The sequence below is a fragment of the Salminus brasiliensis genome, chromosome 11 (genome assembly GCF_030463535.1).
Source record: "Salminus brasiliensis chromosome 11, fSalBra1.hap2, whole genome shotgun sequence".
Taxonomy (NCBI): Eukaryota; Metazoa; Chordata; class Actinopteri; order Characiformes; family Bryconidae; genus Salminus; species Salminus brasiliensis.
In genome coordinates, this window is record NC_132888.1 from 36,404,302 (window position 1) to 36,417,531 (window position 13,230).

The 13,230-nt window shown below is 41.0% G+C and overlaps 1 protein-coding gene across 1 annotated transcript; it reads left to right on the plus strand.

Annotated features, from left to right (window-relative positions):
- Positions 1 to 8,112: 8,112 nt before the first annotated feature.
- LOC140565457 (E3 SUMO-protein ligase CBX4-like) lies at positions 8,113 to 12,975 on the plus strand. The gene is made up of 5 exons (XM_072691374.1): positions 8,113 to 8,181; positions 9,778 to 9,821; positions 10,048 to 10,113; positions 11,211 to 11,277; positions 11,815 to 12,975. The coding sequence occupies exons 1-5, from the start codon at positions 8,113 to 8,115 to the stop codon at positions 12,931 to 12,933; spliced, it is 1,365 nt and encodes a 454-aa protein (XP_072547475.1). The 3' UTR covers positions 12,934 to 12,975.
- The last annotated feature ends 255 nt before the right edge of the window (positions 12,976 to 13,230 follow it).

The window sequence follows — 13,230 nt, forward strand, 5'->3', positions numbered from 1 at the left end:
AACACTCTACTCATTCTTCTCATTCAGACTGCTTGATATACCTGTGGTTTATGTCAAAACCTCTTTCCTTCTTTCATTTCAGGTTAACGAGTTCCCACTGTATTAGATTTCAGTTTTTGCCGACCTACGGCACGTAAACCTAGGCCGTCTGTATCTGAGAGTTCAGTGGGGTTATTCTCTGTATAAATAAATAAACTAACTAAAATGAACGATTACAGTTAAACTATTTGCTAGAGATGAGTTTGTCCAAATTATTCTTTGGTCCATGGAACAAACTAAAGTTTCTCATTAAAAATAACCATCATAAATATATGTAAAACTATGTAAAGCGACGCTACAAAACACAGCTGAGGATAATAATGAGATAATGAGTGTTTCCAGGAGATCCCGGAGAGGGATCCAATGACGAACCTACAAGCTACAAGATCTAAACATTACTTCACCTAAAAGAGCCAGTGTGGTCCTCCCTGCCTCTATGCAACAGTAAGCTCTCGGTCTACCAACAAGGTATTCAACACTATATTTCATAGAATAGTAGAGTACTACCAAGCTACCCAGATATTGGTCCACTGGTTTGATAAGGTCAGACCTCCACTGACTGTTTGCCACTGCTGGTCCGACCAGATAATTCATGACAGAAGTCATGAGTATAAGATTTAACTAGTTTTTAATTTTTTTATTAAATAAACTACGACAAATATTACAAACAACTGAAAGAAAAATTACAATCATTAGGTCTGGTAAAATCCTTTATTTATAAAGGTTGTCGCTGAAACTGAAAATTAATTATTTAACCAATTTATAAAGGATAACATAAGTGAAAAATGAAGGGAAAATTTGTGAATTTGACAACTGATTCAAATAAGCAGAGAGGACTGTATAATACACTGCTTAACCACCGATGGCCCATCCAGATAAAATGTTTAGCAAAATGCCATTGGACTACCAGCTTTGCCGTTAGTGGGCTAAAAGTGGTCCGCTATCCTCTTGCTTGCGATTTTGGGCCTCATTAAAAGATATTACACTGGGCCCCACAACTCTACCAATTGCCAACATACTCAATTAATACATTTTTAGGGCCCCTGTCAGTCACAGGTCCTTCTAATTGTCCCAACACTCATGCTATCAGGGTAGCTAGCTTTTTAGCTGCTGTATTTAATGATGAGCTTCACTTATTCGTAAAATCAGTATATATGAAACATTCAGTTGTTTTGGTAGTTCATTTTTACCCAAACCCCCAACCCTGCTTAGAAGCCCCCCCACCCCTCTAGCTAACACAATCTTCATCTAAAATAATGCTTGCTAACTGTGCCTTGCCTACATAGTCCACCAGCAATAGCTGGATCTTTCTGCAGGGTAGAGTCTACAGGTGAGTCTTGCTGACCGTTAACCCATGCAGTCCACTGATGTACAGGAACTTCTAGCGTATTTCTAGGGTGCTTTATCAGGTAAGAAGTTCATCGTATCAGTAAACCACCGCAGCGGAGCTTTGCATGAGCATCGGAGACCGACTGGTGAGGTGTAAAACTGAAGACACGCCTGGGTGCTACTGGAGAAGAACACAATGCATGCCTGCATTACTGCACTTGGGGGTCACGTATCTAAAGGTGTCTTTGTCCTTCATGGTGAAAAGGGGGTTCTTCAAGCGTTCTTAAGTAAACGTAATGTTCTATGTAATGTCACTCACAATGCTTAAATGGTTCATTGCCTGGTTGACTGGTCTGGTGCTCCACAAGTTTCTTCCAGAAGAATGAATGGCTAAATTTTGGTGGCCACCACAGAAGCCCCCTGGGATATCATTAATGCATTATACAGGTAAAACCTGGAACCTGAGATACTAAACAAAAACGTGGTTCTTTTGTTGGCTCATGTCAAAGTTTCTATTGGTTCAGAACTTACTTTCTTCTAAACGGGTTCAAAGACGGGTTCCACAGGTGCTATAAATCACAGAACCCTGTTTCAGTACTATATAGAGTCTATATAGAGTCCCTTTTAGCTTCAGGGTTCCTTGAAGAGTTCTTTCACTGCATGGAAGTCCCAGTAAAAGTTTAGCTAGCCTTCAAGCGCTGTGGTTGATAAGGCAGCGAATACAGCCTTTTACGGTACTTCTAGCGTACTTTATCAGTTGCGCCATTTCTGAACAACTCTTTAACAGCGGCAACAGCCTGAGCGGAGCTTTGCATGAGCGTTGGAGACACTGATAAGGACACAGGTGAATGAGCTTGGCTTGAGGGACCATCGGGGAATTGCTCTCCGACTCAGCTCTCCTCCTCTCCTCTCAATGCTGGCAGAAGACATTAATAATTATAATAATCTTTAAATCCTTTGTATTATTGCGACACTATTTTTGAGACACTGTGTGCAACAGTAGGCATCAGGGTCTAATGGTAGAGGGGTTTAATGGGTTTATAAACAGGATCGGCGTGGGCTAGCCCATGCTGATCTTTAACTGTTAGCCTTTCCTATAATATATATATATATATATATATATATATATATATATATATATATACATGTTTTCTCCTTTTTCATTCAAGATGGTGACATCAAATCAAAGTCAACAGCACTCCAAACACCTGCTTTGTGGGAGAAAGCTGCTAAGCTAACAGCTAATGTGTTCAAATTAGATTAGCTAGCTAACTGCTATTTAATGAAATCTTTAAATCCTTTGTATGGTTGCATTTTAAGACACAGGGCAACAGAAAGCCATGACAGTCCAATGGTAGAGGGGTTTATAAACAGTATCTAAGCTTTAACTGTTAGCTTTTCCTGCTATATAAACAGTATTTATTATTTCTTACACATTCCACATTTCCTTATTTTATTCAAACAGTTCAAAATGACGTCAAAACAAAGTCAACAGAACTCCAAACACCTGTTTTGCTGGAGAAAGCTGCTAAGCTAACAGTTAAAGTAGTAGAGTAAGGCATTAGCCAGTGTTTAAATTAGGTTAGTTAGCTAACTGCTATTTCTGAAATCTTTAAATCCTTTGTATTATTGCATTTTTGAGACCCTGTGTGCAACAGAACGGCATGGGGGTCCAATGGTAGAGGGGTTTAATGGGTTTATAAACAGGATCGGCGTGGGCTAGCCCATGCTAATCTTTAACTGTTAGCTTTTCCTGCTATATAAACAGTATTTATTATTTCTTACACATTCCACATTTCCTTATTTTATTCAAACTATTCAAAATGACGTCAGAACAAAGTCAACAGAACTCCAAACACCTGTTTTGCTGGAGAAAGCTGCTAAGCTAACAGCTAATGTAGATGTAATGTAATGTAAATGTAGCTAAATTAGATTAGCTAGCTAACTGCTTTTTATGAAATCTTTAAATCCTTTGTATGGTTGCATTTTTAAGACACTGGGCAACAGAAAGCCATGAGGGTCCGATGGTAAAGGGGTTTATATAAACAGGATCAGAGTGGGCTAGCCCATGCTAATCTTTAACTCTTAAACTGTTAGGCTAGCTTTTCCTGCTATATAAACGGTCTTTTTCATTCGTATACACTCCACATTTCCTTAGTTTATTACAACTATTAACAATGATGACATCAAACCAAAGTGACCAGCACTCCAAACAGTTGTTTTAGCTGCTAAGCTAACAGCTAACATTGCAGAATTAGGTATTATAGTCACTGTGTTTAAATTAGGTTAGCTAACTGCTATTTATAAAATCTTTCAATTATTGTATCTATTATTGTATTATTAAGACACTGGATGCAACAGAACATCACAAAGTCTAAAGGTAGAGGGGTTTCTAAACAGGAAAGTGAAACCTTCACCTGGATCGGCGTGGGCTAGCCCATGCTAAGCTTTAACTGTTAGCTTTTCCTGCCATATAAACAGTATTTATTATTTCTTGCACATTCCACATTTCCTTATTTTATTCAAACGATTAAAAACGACATCAAACCAAAGTCAACAGAACTCCAAACACCTGTTTTACTGGAGAAAGCTGCTAAGCTAACAGTTAAAGTAGCAGAGTAAGGCATTAGCCAGTGTTTAAATTAGGTTAGTTAGCTAACTGCTATTTCTGAAATCTTTAAATCCTTTGTATTATTGCATTTTTGAGACACTGTGTGCAACAGAACGGCATGGGGGTCCAATGGTAGAGGGGTTTAATGGGTTTATAAACAGGATCGACGTGGGCTAGCCCATGCTAAGCTTTAACTGTTAGCTTTTCCTGCTATATAAACAGTATTTATTATTTCTTACACATTCCACATTTCCTTATTTTATTAAAACAATTCAAAATGACGGCAAACCAAAGTCAACAGAATTCCAAACACCTGTTTTGCAGGAGAAAGCTGCTAAGCTAACAGCTAATGTAGCAGAGTAAGGTATTAGCCAGTGTGTTCAAAGTAGGTTAGTTAGCTAATTGCTAATTCTGAAATCTTTAAATCCTTTGTATTGTTGTATTTTTAAGACACTGGGCAACAGAACATCACAAAGGTCCAAAAGTTAGAGGGGTTTATAAACAGAACCAGAGTGGGCTAGCGCATGCTAAGCATTAGCTGTTTATTTTCATTCTTACTTATTCCACTTTTCCTTATTTTATTACAATAATTAACTATTAATGACGACATCAAACCAAAATCAACAGCCTTCCAAAAACCTGTTTTGCTCTAGAAAGCTGCTAGCATAGCAAAAAAAAGGCATTAGCCACTGTGTTCAAATTAGGTTAGCTAGCTAACTGCTAATTCTGAAATTGGTTTATTTATTTATTTATTTATTTATTTATTTTTATTTTTTTTTTGGGGGGGGGGGGTGGTTCATAAAAATTCTAAAAAAAAGTTAGGATACGTTTTAGTATCAGATTAAGATTTTGGACTGACGTTAAGGTTCGGTTTAGGATTTGATTTTGGTTAAAGTAAGGTTAGCTTTTTGATTAGGGTAAGATTTTGTGTTGAGGTTGAAGTTAGTTTTATGATTTGGTTTATGTTGTGGGTTGAAGTTAAGGTAAACTAAGGTTAGTTTTAGGATAAGTTTTAGCTTTAGGATTAGATTTTGATTTTAGGCTGATTTTAAAGTAGGGTTAGCTTTTGGATTAGGTTCAGGTTTGGGTTGAGGTTAAGTTTACATAAGGTTTGCGTTTAGTGTTAGTTTTAATGTTAGGGTTAGTTGTTTGATTAAGGTCATATTTTGGGTTTAGATTAATTTTAGGATTAGTTTTATGATTTGGTTTAGGTTTTGGGTTGAAGTTGAGGTACAGGTTAGTTTTAGGCTAAGGTTTATGTTTTGATTTTAGGTTGCAATTAAAGTAGGGTTAGCTTTTGAATTAGGCTTAGGTCTGGGTTGAGGTTTAAGTTTAGGGTAAGTTTTAATGTTAGGGTCAGTTAGGATAAGATTTTGGGTTGAGGTTAAGGTTAATGTTATGGTTAGTTTTAGAAGATTTAGGATTCAATTTAGATTTTAGGTTTAGATGAAAGCAGTGTTAGCTTTTGGATTAGGTTTGGGTTAAGGTTAGGTTTAGGGTTGGTTATTAGATAAGGTTTTAAGTTTAGGGTTAGTTTTATGATTTGGTTAGGGTTTTGGGTTGAAGTTAAGGTAAGGGCTAGTTTCAGATGTAGGATTAGATTTTGGTTTTAGGTTGAGATTGAAGTAGGGTTAGCTTTTGGATTAGGTTTATGTCTGAGTTGAGGATTAGTTTAGGGTTGTCATTACATAAAGTTAAAATGTAGGGTTAGGTCTAATGTTTATGTGGTTTAGTTTTTGGGTAAAGTTTATTGTTAGCGATTGTTTTAACACAAACATATTTACATTTATTGAGTTTTATCAGTTTAAGATTGGGTTTTATATAAAATATTTTAAAGATATTTAGGTGAATATTAGTTGAAGACAAGGTGAACATCTGAATCATCTGGAGCGTACAAAATTAATTACCCATTTTATGACATTAGCCCACCTCAACAGAAAAGCAATAAAACAAACTATGTAAACCACCAACGTTGAAGCTCAGTCAATGTGTTTTGAAAAGGATTTCAGTACTAAGGAACTGCAAGAGTGTATTTTGGAGCAGGTCCAATGAAGGCAGGCTGTTTCTCAAGAATTGTTACCATTTAAACCCCGGAGGGAAGAAACAAGCATGGCAGAATTCCAGCCTGAAAACTAGTCTAACAGGTCAGTGACAAGAAAACTGTGCACATAGTTGTCTATCGATTATTATAATAAATAATCAATTTATCAGATAATAAATGGCTAAATTGCCAAAGAAGATATTTTAATCCAAGTCATTTTGGAGCATTTCTATTGGTCCGTTCATCATGAAATTCGGATACAATGTAAAGAACAACTGCCGGATTCACATTATGTCAAAAAGTGAAAAACAGTTTATTTTGGGTTTAAGATCAGATGAGGTTGGGTTCAGATGAGATTGGATTCAGATGAGCTTGGGTTCAGATGAAGTTGAGTTCAGATGTTTTTGGGTTAACATGAGGTTGGATTCATACCGGGTTGGGTTCAGATGAAGTTGGGTTCAGAAGAGGCTGGATTTAGATGAGGTTGGGTTCAGAAGAGGATAGGTTCAGAAGAGGTTGGGTTCAGAAGAGGTTGGATTTAGATGAGGTTGGGTTCCGATGAGGATGGATTTAGATGGGGTTGGGTTCAGATGAAGTTGGGTTCAGATGAGGTTGGGGTCTGATGTTTTTGGGTTTAGATGAGGTTGGATTCAGACTGTGTTGGGTTCAGATGAAGTTCGGTTTAGACTGGGTTGGGTTCAGATGAGGTTGATTCAGATGAGGTTGGGTTCTGATATTTTTGGGTTCAGTTCATTGGGTTCAGATGAGTAGGTTCTGATGTTTTTGGGTTCAGTTCGTTGGGTTCAGATGAGGGTGGGTTCAGATGAGGGTGGGTTCAGATGAGTTTGGATTCAGACGAGGTTGGGTTCAGATGAGGGTGGGTTCAGATGAGGTTGGGTTCAGATGAGGGTAGGTTCTGATGTTTTTGGGTTCAGATGAGGTTGGGGTCTGATGTTTTTGGGTTCAGATGAGGTTGGGTTCTGATATTTTTGGGTTCAGATGAGGTTGGGTTCTGATATTTTTGGGTTCAGTTGGTTGGGTTCAGATGAGGGTAGGTTCTGATATTTTTGGGTTCAGTTGGTTGGGTTCAGATGAGGGTAGGTTCTGATATTTTTGGGTTCAGTTGGTTGGGTTCAGATGAGGGTAGGTTCTGATGTTTTTGGGTTCAGATGAGGTTGGATTCAGATGTTTATAGGTTAAGATGTGTTTGAGTCCAGTTAAGTTTGGGTTTGTTTATATATTACATATAGGTTAGCGTTCGGATGTTCAGATGGATTTGGGTTTAGATGGGATGAGGTTCAGTTGGGTTTGGGTTAATGTGGGTGTGAGATTAGATGTGTTTGAGTCTAGTTGATTTGAATTATGAGAAAAAGAACCTGAGACGATTGAAAACACTGATCTTTGCTGAGCTCGTCTCAATACCATCATGGGTTGAGTGTTCGGATTGATTTAGTACAGATTTTGTTGAGATCAGATGTGTTTGAGTCCATTTGGGTTTAAGATACATAATGTTGGTTTTAGATCAGATGAGTCTGGGTTCTTGTGTGGTTGAAATTAGATGGCTGAAATATCTTTTGATGATGATGTGGTGATGATGATGATGATGATGATGATGATGAAATTGGGATTGGTTTGGTTTAATACTGATAAAGTTTGTTAAGATGTTTGTCGGGTGGGTTTGACTTCAGCACCAGCAGCTCACTTAGTGCAAGAATCATTCCCCAAGATCTACCCTGGCAAACATTGGGTCATTTGATCAACGTCTAATCAACAATGTTCATTAGGGTTCCAGATAGTATCGTATGGTATTCAGGAATCAGTTTTTATGTTAAAGATGAGCTCTGAATGAATGTATATAAGCTTATTAGCACATCTAACATGCGTACCATTAACCTTAAATGACTGGAAAATCTCAGTTAGTTGAAGCCCAGGGAGTGAGGGCCACCTCTTTTCAGTTTCTGGAGTATGGCTGACCGCTTTGCATGACAACATCTTCCATGCAAACGCTGCACTCGCACTCGCACAGAGTTTACATTTACACACAGTCCCACAGACACACACACCGAAGCTCCAGTGCTCAAGCAGAGGGGAGATGGAGCCGCCTGCTGCAGGAGATCACGTCTTCACAGTGGAGAGCATCGAGAAGAAGCGAGTCCGTAAGGTCTGAGACATTCTAGCTTTAATTTTCTGGCATTATACGAAGGGCAGACCTGAGTAGTACCATCAGTGTGGGGTCAGTGTTCATTCACTGTGACTCCAGGACTCAAAGACACCAACATCTGCAGAGCTTCAGGTGGGGTTGTGTTCAGATGGGAGTGGGATTGGTTACGTTTCAGGTGGGTTTGAGTTTAGAAGGTTCAAAAAGTGGATGGCTCAGATTTAAGAGTTTAGGGGCAGGTGTTTGGGGTTTGGGTTCAGTTCTTCAGAATGTCCATGGCTTCATTTTCTGAGGCTGAGATGACCACTCAGATTTGACCAGTTAGCTGGACAGATCTGGTTGCTTCATACAGATGTTTTTTTTTTTTGCCTGCCTGAACAAGAGAGCTCTATATGCTGACCATGTTCTGGGTCTTGTAGGGCAGTGTAGTTTGGTGATTTCCTTGCTTAAATACTTCTAAACCTGGTAATTGTCCAGTTTGAGTTCAATCCAGAGTGTTTGAGAAGAACCAGATTGTGCTCTGGCTCTCCAGGACTGTAGATGATCTAGAGGGATCTTGTCTATAATCTTGATTTTGAGGACAATTGCTGATTTGTTGAAGAAAAAGCTTGGTGTTTGTAATCAGCCCTGGCTTCAGCAAAGAAAGTGGCTCAGATCGAGCCACACACAACACTATTCCAGCCAATCAGCAACTGGATGTTCATGCTCATGTACAGAACAGGGGCAGGGGACGGTCAGGGGAGACTGTGTATCTGGCACTTGCTAGCTAGCAACATGTTGAACGACAGGTATTGTCATGGAGAGATGGCCGAGAAACAGCCGAAAAGCAAAAGATCTGGAAAAGCTGTTTCAGGATCATCACTACTGGTTTGCTTAGCAGCAGCAAGTGTAGCAACAGTTTGCTAACGCTAACCTAGCTAAAGCTAATTACTTGCCATGATGTCATATCTCTGACATTATATCATAACATTTGATCAGGCGACATTTGCAAAGGATTTTATGGCCACAAAGATAAAGATGGCTTTACTCATGAATAATTTCAAATGCTACATTAGGTAATATTAGTTGGACGAGATCTTTAGTCAGCATGCTAACACTGCGGTAGTGATGTAGCATTCAAAATGCCAGCCAACGTGGCATAAAAACGCCAGTCAGAAGCCTTATCCAACATTGCTACCATAGCATAACTGCACCGACCAAGGCCCTCGTTCAACCACGCCAGCCAGAGGCCTTGCCCAACATTGGTACCACAGCATTACCGTGCCACCCCTGGGACTTATCCAACAGCACTATCGCAGGATTAGCGCACCATCCAACTTTGGTGTGCTGATTAGCTGAGCTTCTGAAGGAGCACTGAAGGAAGGGGTGTATTTGTTTTGCTGTTCAGTTCAAACATCAGCAGTCGTTTTTTCAACATCGTGTCCAGCACCTTTAAGCCAAATCCTGACTTTCACTGCGAATTTCAGGTGTTAGCAGCATCCTGCAGTTTATAGAATCCTCCATCTCTAAAGCTAACTTTACAACAGTGGATCTCCCTCACATTCCCTCATGCTTCCATGTTCAGATCCCTCATCATTCGATGCTCACCTTTCTCCACAGGGAAGGTTGGAGTATCTGGTCAAGTGGAGAGGCTGGTCACCCAAGTGAGTGTACTTTTAACCTGATTATGACAGACAGGGCCATTTCTGAACATCTGGGGACCCTAAGTAGCATTCTACTTGAGTCCTCAAACCTACTGTGGTTTGACTTCACTTAATTAACTTAAACTTAAGACCACAGCACTAAACATTAGTATGTAAAATGTGCTATCATGTGAGGATGTATCCCCTTCCCTTCAGCTCCCCTCATTACTTCACTTTCTCTTTGTAGGTATAACACATGGGAACCAGAGGAAAACATCCTGGACCCCCATCTGCTGGTTACCTTCCAAAACAGGTAAAGTGGTGAAGGACCACTCTCTCTCTCAACACCTTGAATATAATCACTCATAAAAGCACACATATGCAAATCAGGTGGCAAATCAAGGTGGTTGATGGTGAGGTCTGGCTGTGGGTCATGGCTAAGTCAAGTGAGTTCTCCAAAAAGTTCTCCAGAACTTCCCAAACAAAGAAAAGGATCCAGAAGGAGAGTAAATCACTGAACGTTCCTAGAGATCCAGCTGGAAGCAGAGTTCTCGAGTTCAGAGCTAAAAGGATCACTGGCTACACAACCTGAACAAGGCAGAAAGAGGAGTAGCCTCCTGTAGACCACCTGCTGCCACCAGAACCCTGAGGAGGCAAGTGGTCAAAAGCCCTTGATTGACTGCAGCAAGATTTGGTGGCAGCCGGCACTGAGGTTTCAGGTTGCACAGTTAGGCGCAATCCTAAACGCTGAAGATCTGCATGCCCAAACACCTTGACTGACCCAATAGCACAAGAACAGTCGGCTCCGATCTGAGTTCTGGGATTCTGTTCTGTGGAGCAATGTGAAAAAAAACTGGTCTGTTTTGGGCCCTATGGACCAGCAGCATGTGCATCTGCCTACAGGAAGGGTAAGATGGAATCAATCAAGTATCAGGAAATACTAGGAGAAAACATCATGCCTTCTGTGAGGAAGCTGAAGCTTAGGTATCATTGGACCTTGCAACAGGACAGTGATCCCAAGCTTACCTAAAGAGACCACAAGGCTTGGTTTCAGAAGAAGTCCTGGAGGATTCTGAAGTGGTCGTCACAGTTTCCTAACTTGAACCCCATAGAAAATCGTTGGTGGGATTTGAAGAAGGGGGGTGCAGCAGCAAACCCAAGAATATTACTGAGTAATGGGCTTGAAAGGGTTTGAATAATTCGGAGACTGCTGTCGTTAATTAAAGTGGTATTTTGTGCTGAATGTGAAAAACCACTTGTTCTATTGGTTGTGTTAAGCTATTTAAATTGGTCTGGTTTGATTGGTTTGAAGTTTGTACATTTTGCTAATAAACCTAATTGGGTAATCATGTGGTTTTTAGAGCCGAAGAAAGAAAGGAATCTCAAATCACAGTAGTCTTTTTTTTACAGGGAGCGTCAGGAGCAGATGATGGGTTACCGCAAAAGAGGCCCGAAACCAAAATGTCTTCTCACGCAGGTGAGGAACCTTCTTTTCCAATGCAGTTGTAGTGCAGCCCACTTCAATTTCTTTCCTTTTTACCCCTAGAGGTTGCAGGTTCGATTCCCAAGTGATGCCACAGCCATACGTAATCAGGAGTTCCAGAGAGTATAACTGTCCTCTCTCTCTGGGTGGATAGGATTGTCTTTCTGGGTGATGCTAGCCAGCTTTAGCAGTTAGCATTCTCATCTAAGAAGTGTTGAGCTCCAGTGCTGTTGTGTTAGCGACAGTACAGGAAGATGTTGTGGAGCTTCTTTCACATATCTCAGAGGAAGACTATGCTAGTCTACACCCTCCCATCAGTGGTAGCATTGTGTGACAGGGAGAGACTTAGCTGGTGGACTGAGCTGGAAATGACTAAACTGAGGATAAGATTGGGGGTGGAAATGTGTTTATCACAGGGAATTTGTGACTCGCAGTGAGAACCTTCATAAGAGCAGTTCTATGAGGAACTAAGCTTTAGGTTCCTTCACATTTTGACAATTATTACAATTATATTTCGTTTTTGCGTCTCAGGGTACATCATTTTCCCGAAGATCTGGCATCCCGTCCAGCCTGCAGGAGGTGCCACAGGAAAACCGTGGTGCAGAACACAGTCTAGCCAATGGGAAAAAGAAGCACTGCTACCATCTGAATAGCAAGAAACACCCCCACAACCAGCCTGATGCCAAAGTGTACCCAAAGGTCAAGGAGGCAGCTAAAGAAGGCTGGAACCTCCCTCAGGCACTGCATCAGGAATGGATTCAGAACAAGGTCTCAGAATGCTTGAGCAAAGTGAGGGACATCACCATAGAGCTCGAGAAGCTTCCAGCTTGTATTAGCGGGAGTGGGAAATCTGAACTTGGCTCTAATGTCATTCCAAAGGAAGCTCCTGCCAGTGGAATAAGCAGGAATAAGCTGAAGATCGTGAAGAACAAGAATATCAACGGGCGAATCGTCATCGTCATGAGCAAGTACATGGAAGGTGGCTCCCAGGCTGCCAAGACCACAACCGAGGAAACTGAACTAAGGGTTCTGGAGAATGAGTCCAACGTCACTGCAAAGAATAGGAACAGCCTTGAGGGCGGCGGCAAAGAGGATAGCAAGGAGGAGGCCAAGCCCCCCCCCTGTGTTGGAATTACAAATGGACTCTTCCACCCTGCTGTGACTTACGACTTAAGGTCAAGGCCAGTGACCGATTATCAACCGTTGCAGTTGATGACCAAGTCCAACCAACCTCTAAAGCCTTCGAAGAAGGATGTCCCTCCCTGTGTAGATCCAAGAAATGGCCAGGGCTACAAGAGGCACTTCTCAGAACCAGAGAGTGAGCAGGACGTTGAGGTCAAGAGGTTCTTGAGCTCACCAAGCTCAGGGTCAAGTGATTGTGACGGTCACCACAACTCAAATGGACACAGCTTGGGACTCTCTGACTGCCAGGAAGAGCCCATGGATCTGAGCTGTTCAAGGAAACAGAGCAGTCCAATCCCAGACTGTCAAATAAACGGCGACTCTAAAACATCTGAGGAGGCGGAGCCACATCCCGGATCCGAACCGGTTCAAAGCTCCACGCCTTTTCTGGGCAATATAATAATCACCGATGTCACGGCCAACTGCCTTACGGTGACGTTTAAGGAATACGCAGCTGTCTGGAAGTGATGGCTGGGAAACTGCTGACTTCATAACCTTGATGTAAGGAAGGACTTGAGGGACATCGGCTAACGTTTTAAACCACTGCACTGCATTTGGCGTTGTGAAAGGGGTGTTTACTGCTGCATTTGAGTAGGTATAACAGGATAATTACTATACTGATTGGTTGATGGCCAAGAAAGCGTCATATTTGCAGTATCAGAGGCGGAAATTAGGCGAAAACTGGGCTCCAAGTTTTCCAGAAGGACAAGCAAGTTGCACCTATGATCCACTGAATCCACTAAGTTGGCCACGCTCACCAGTGTA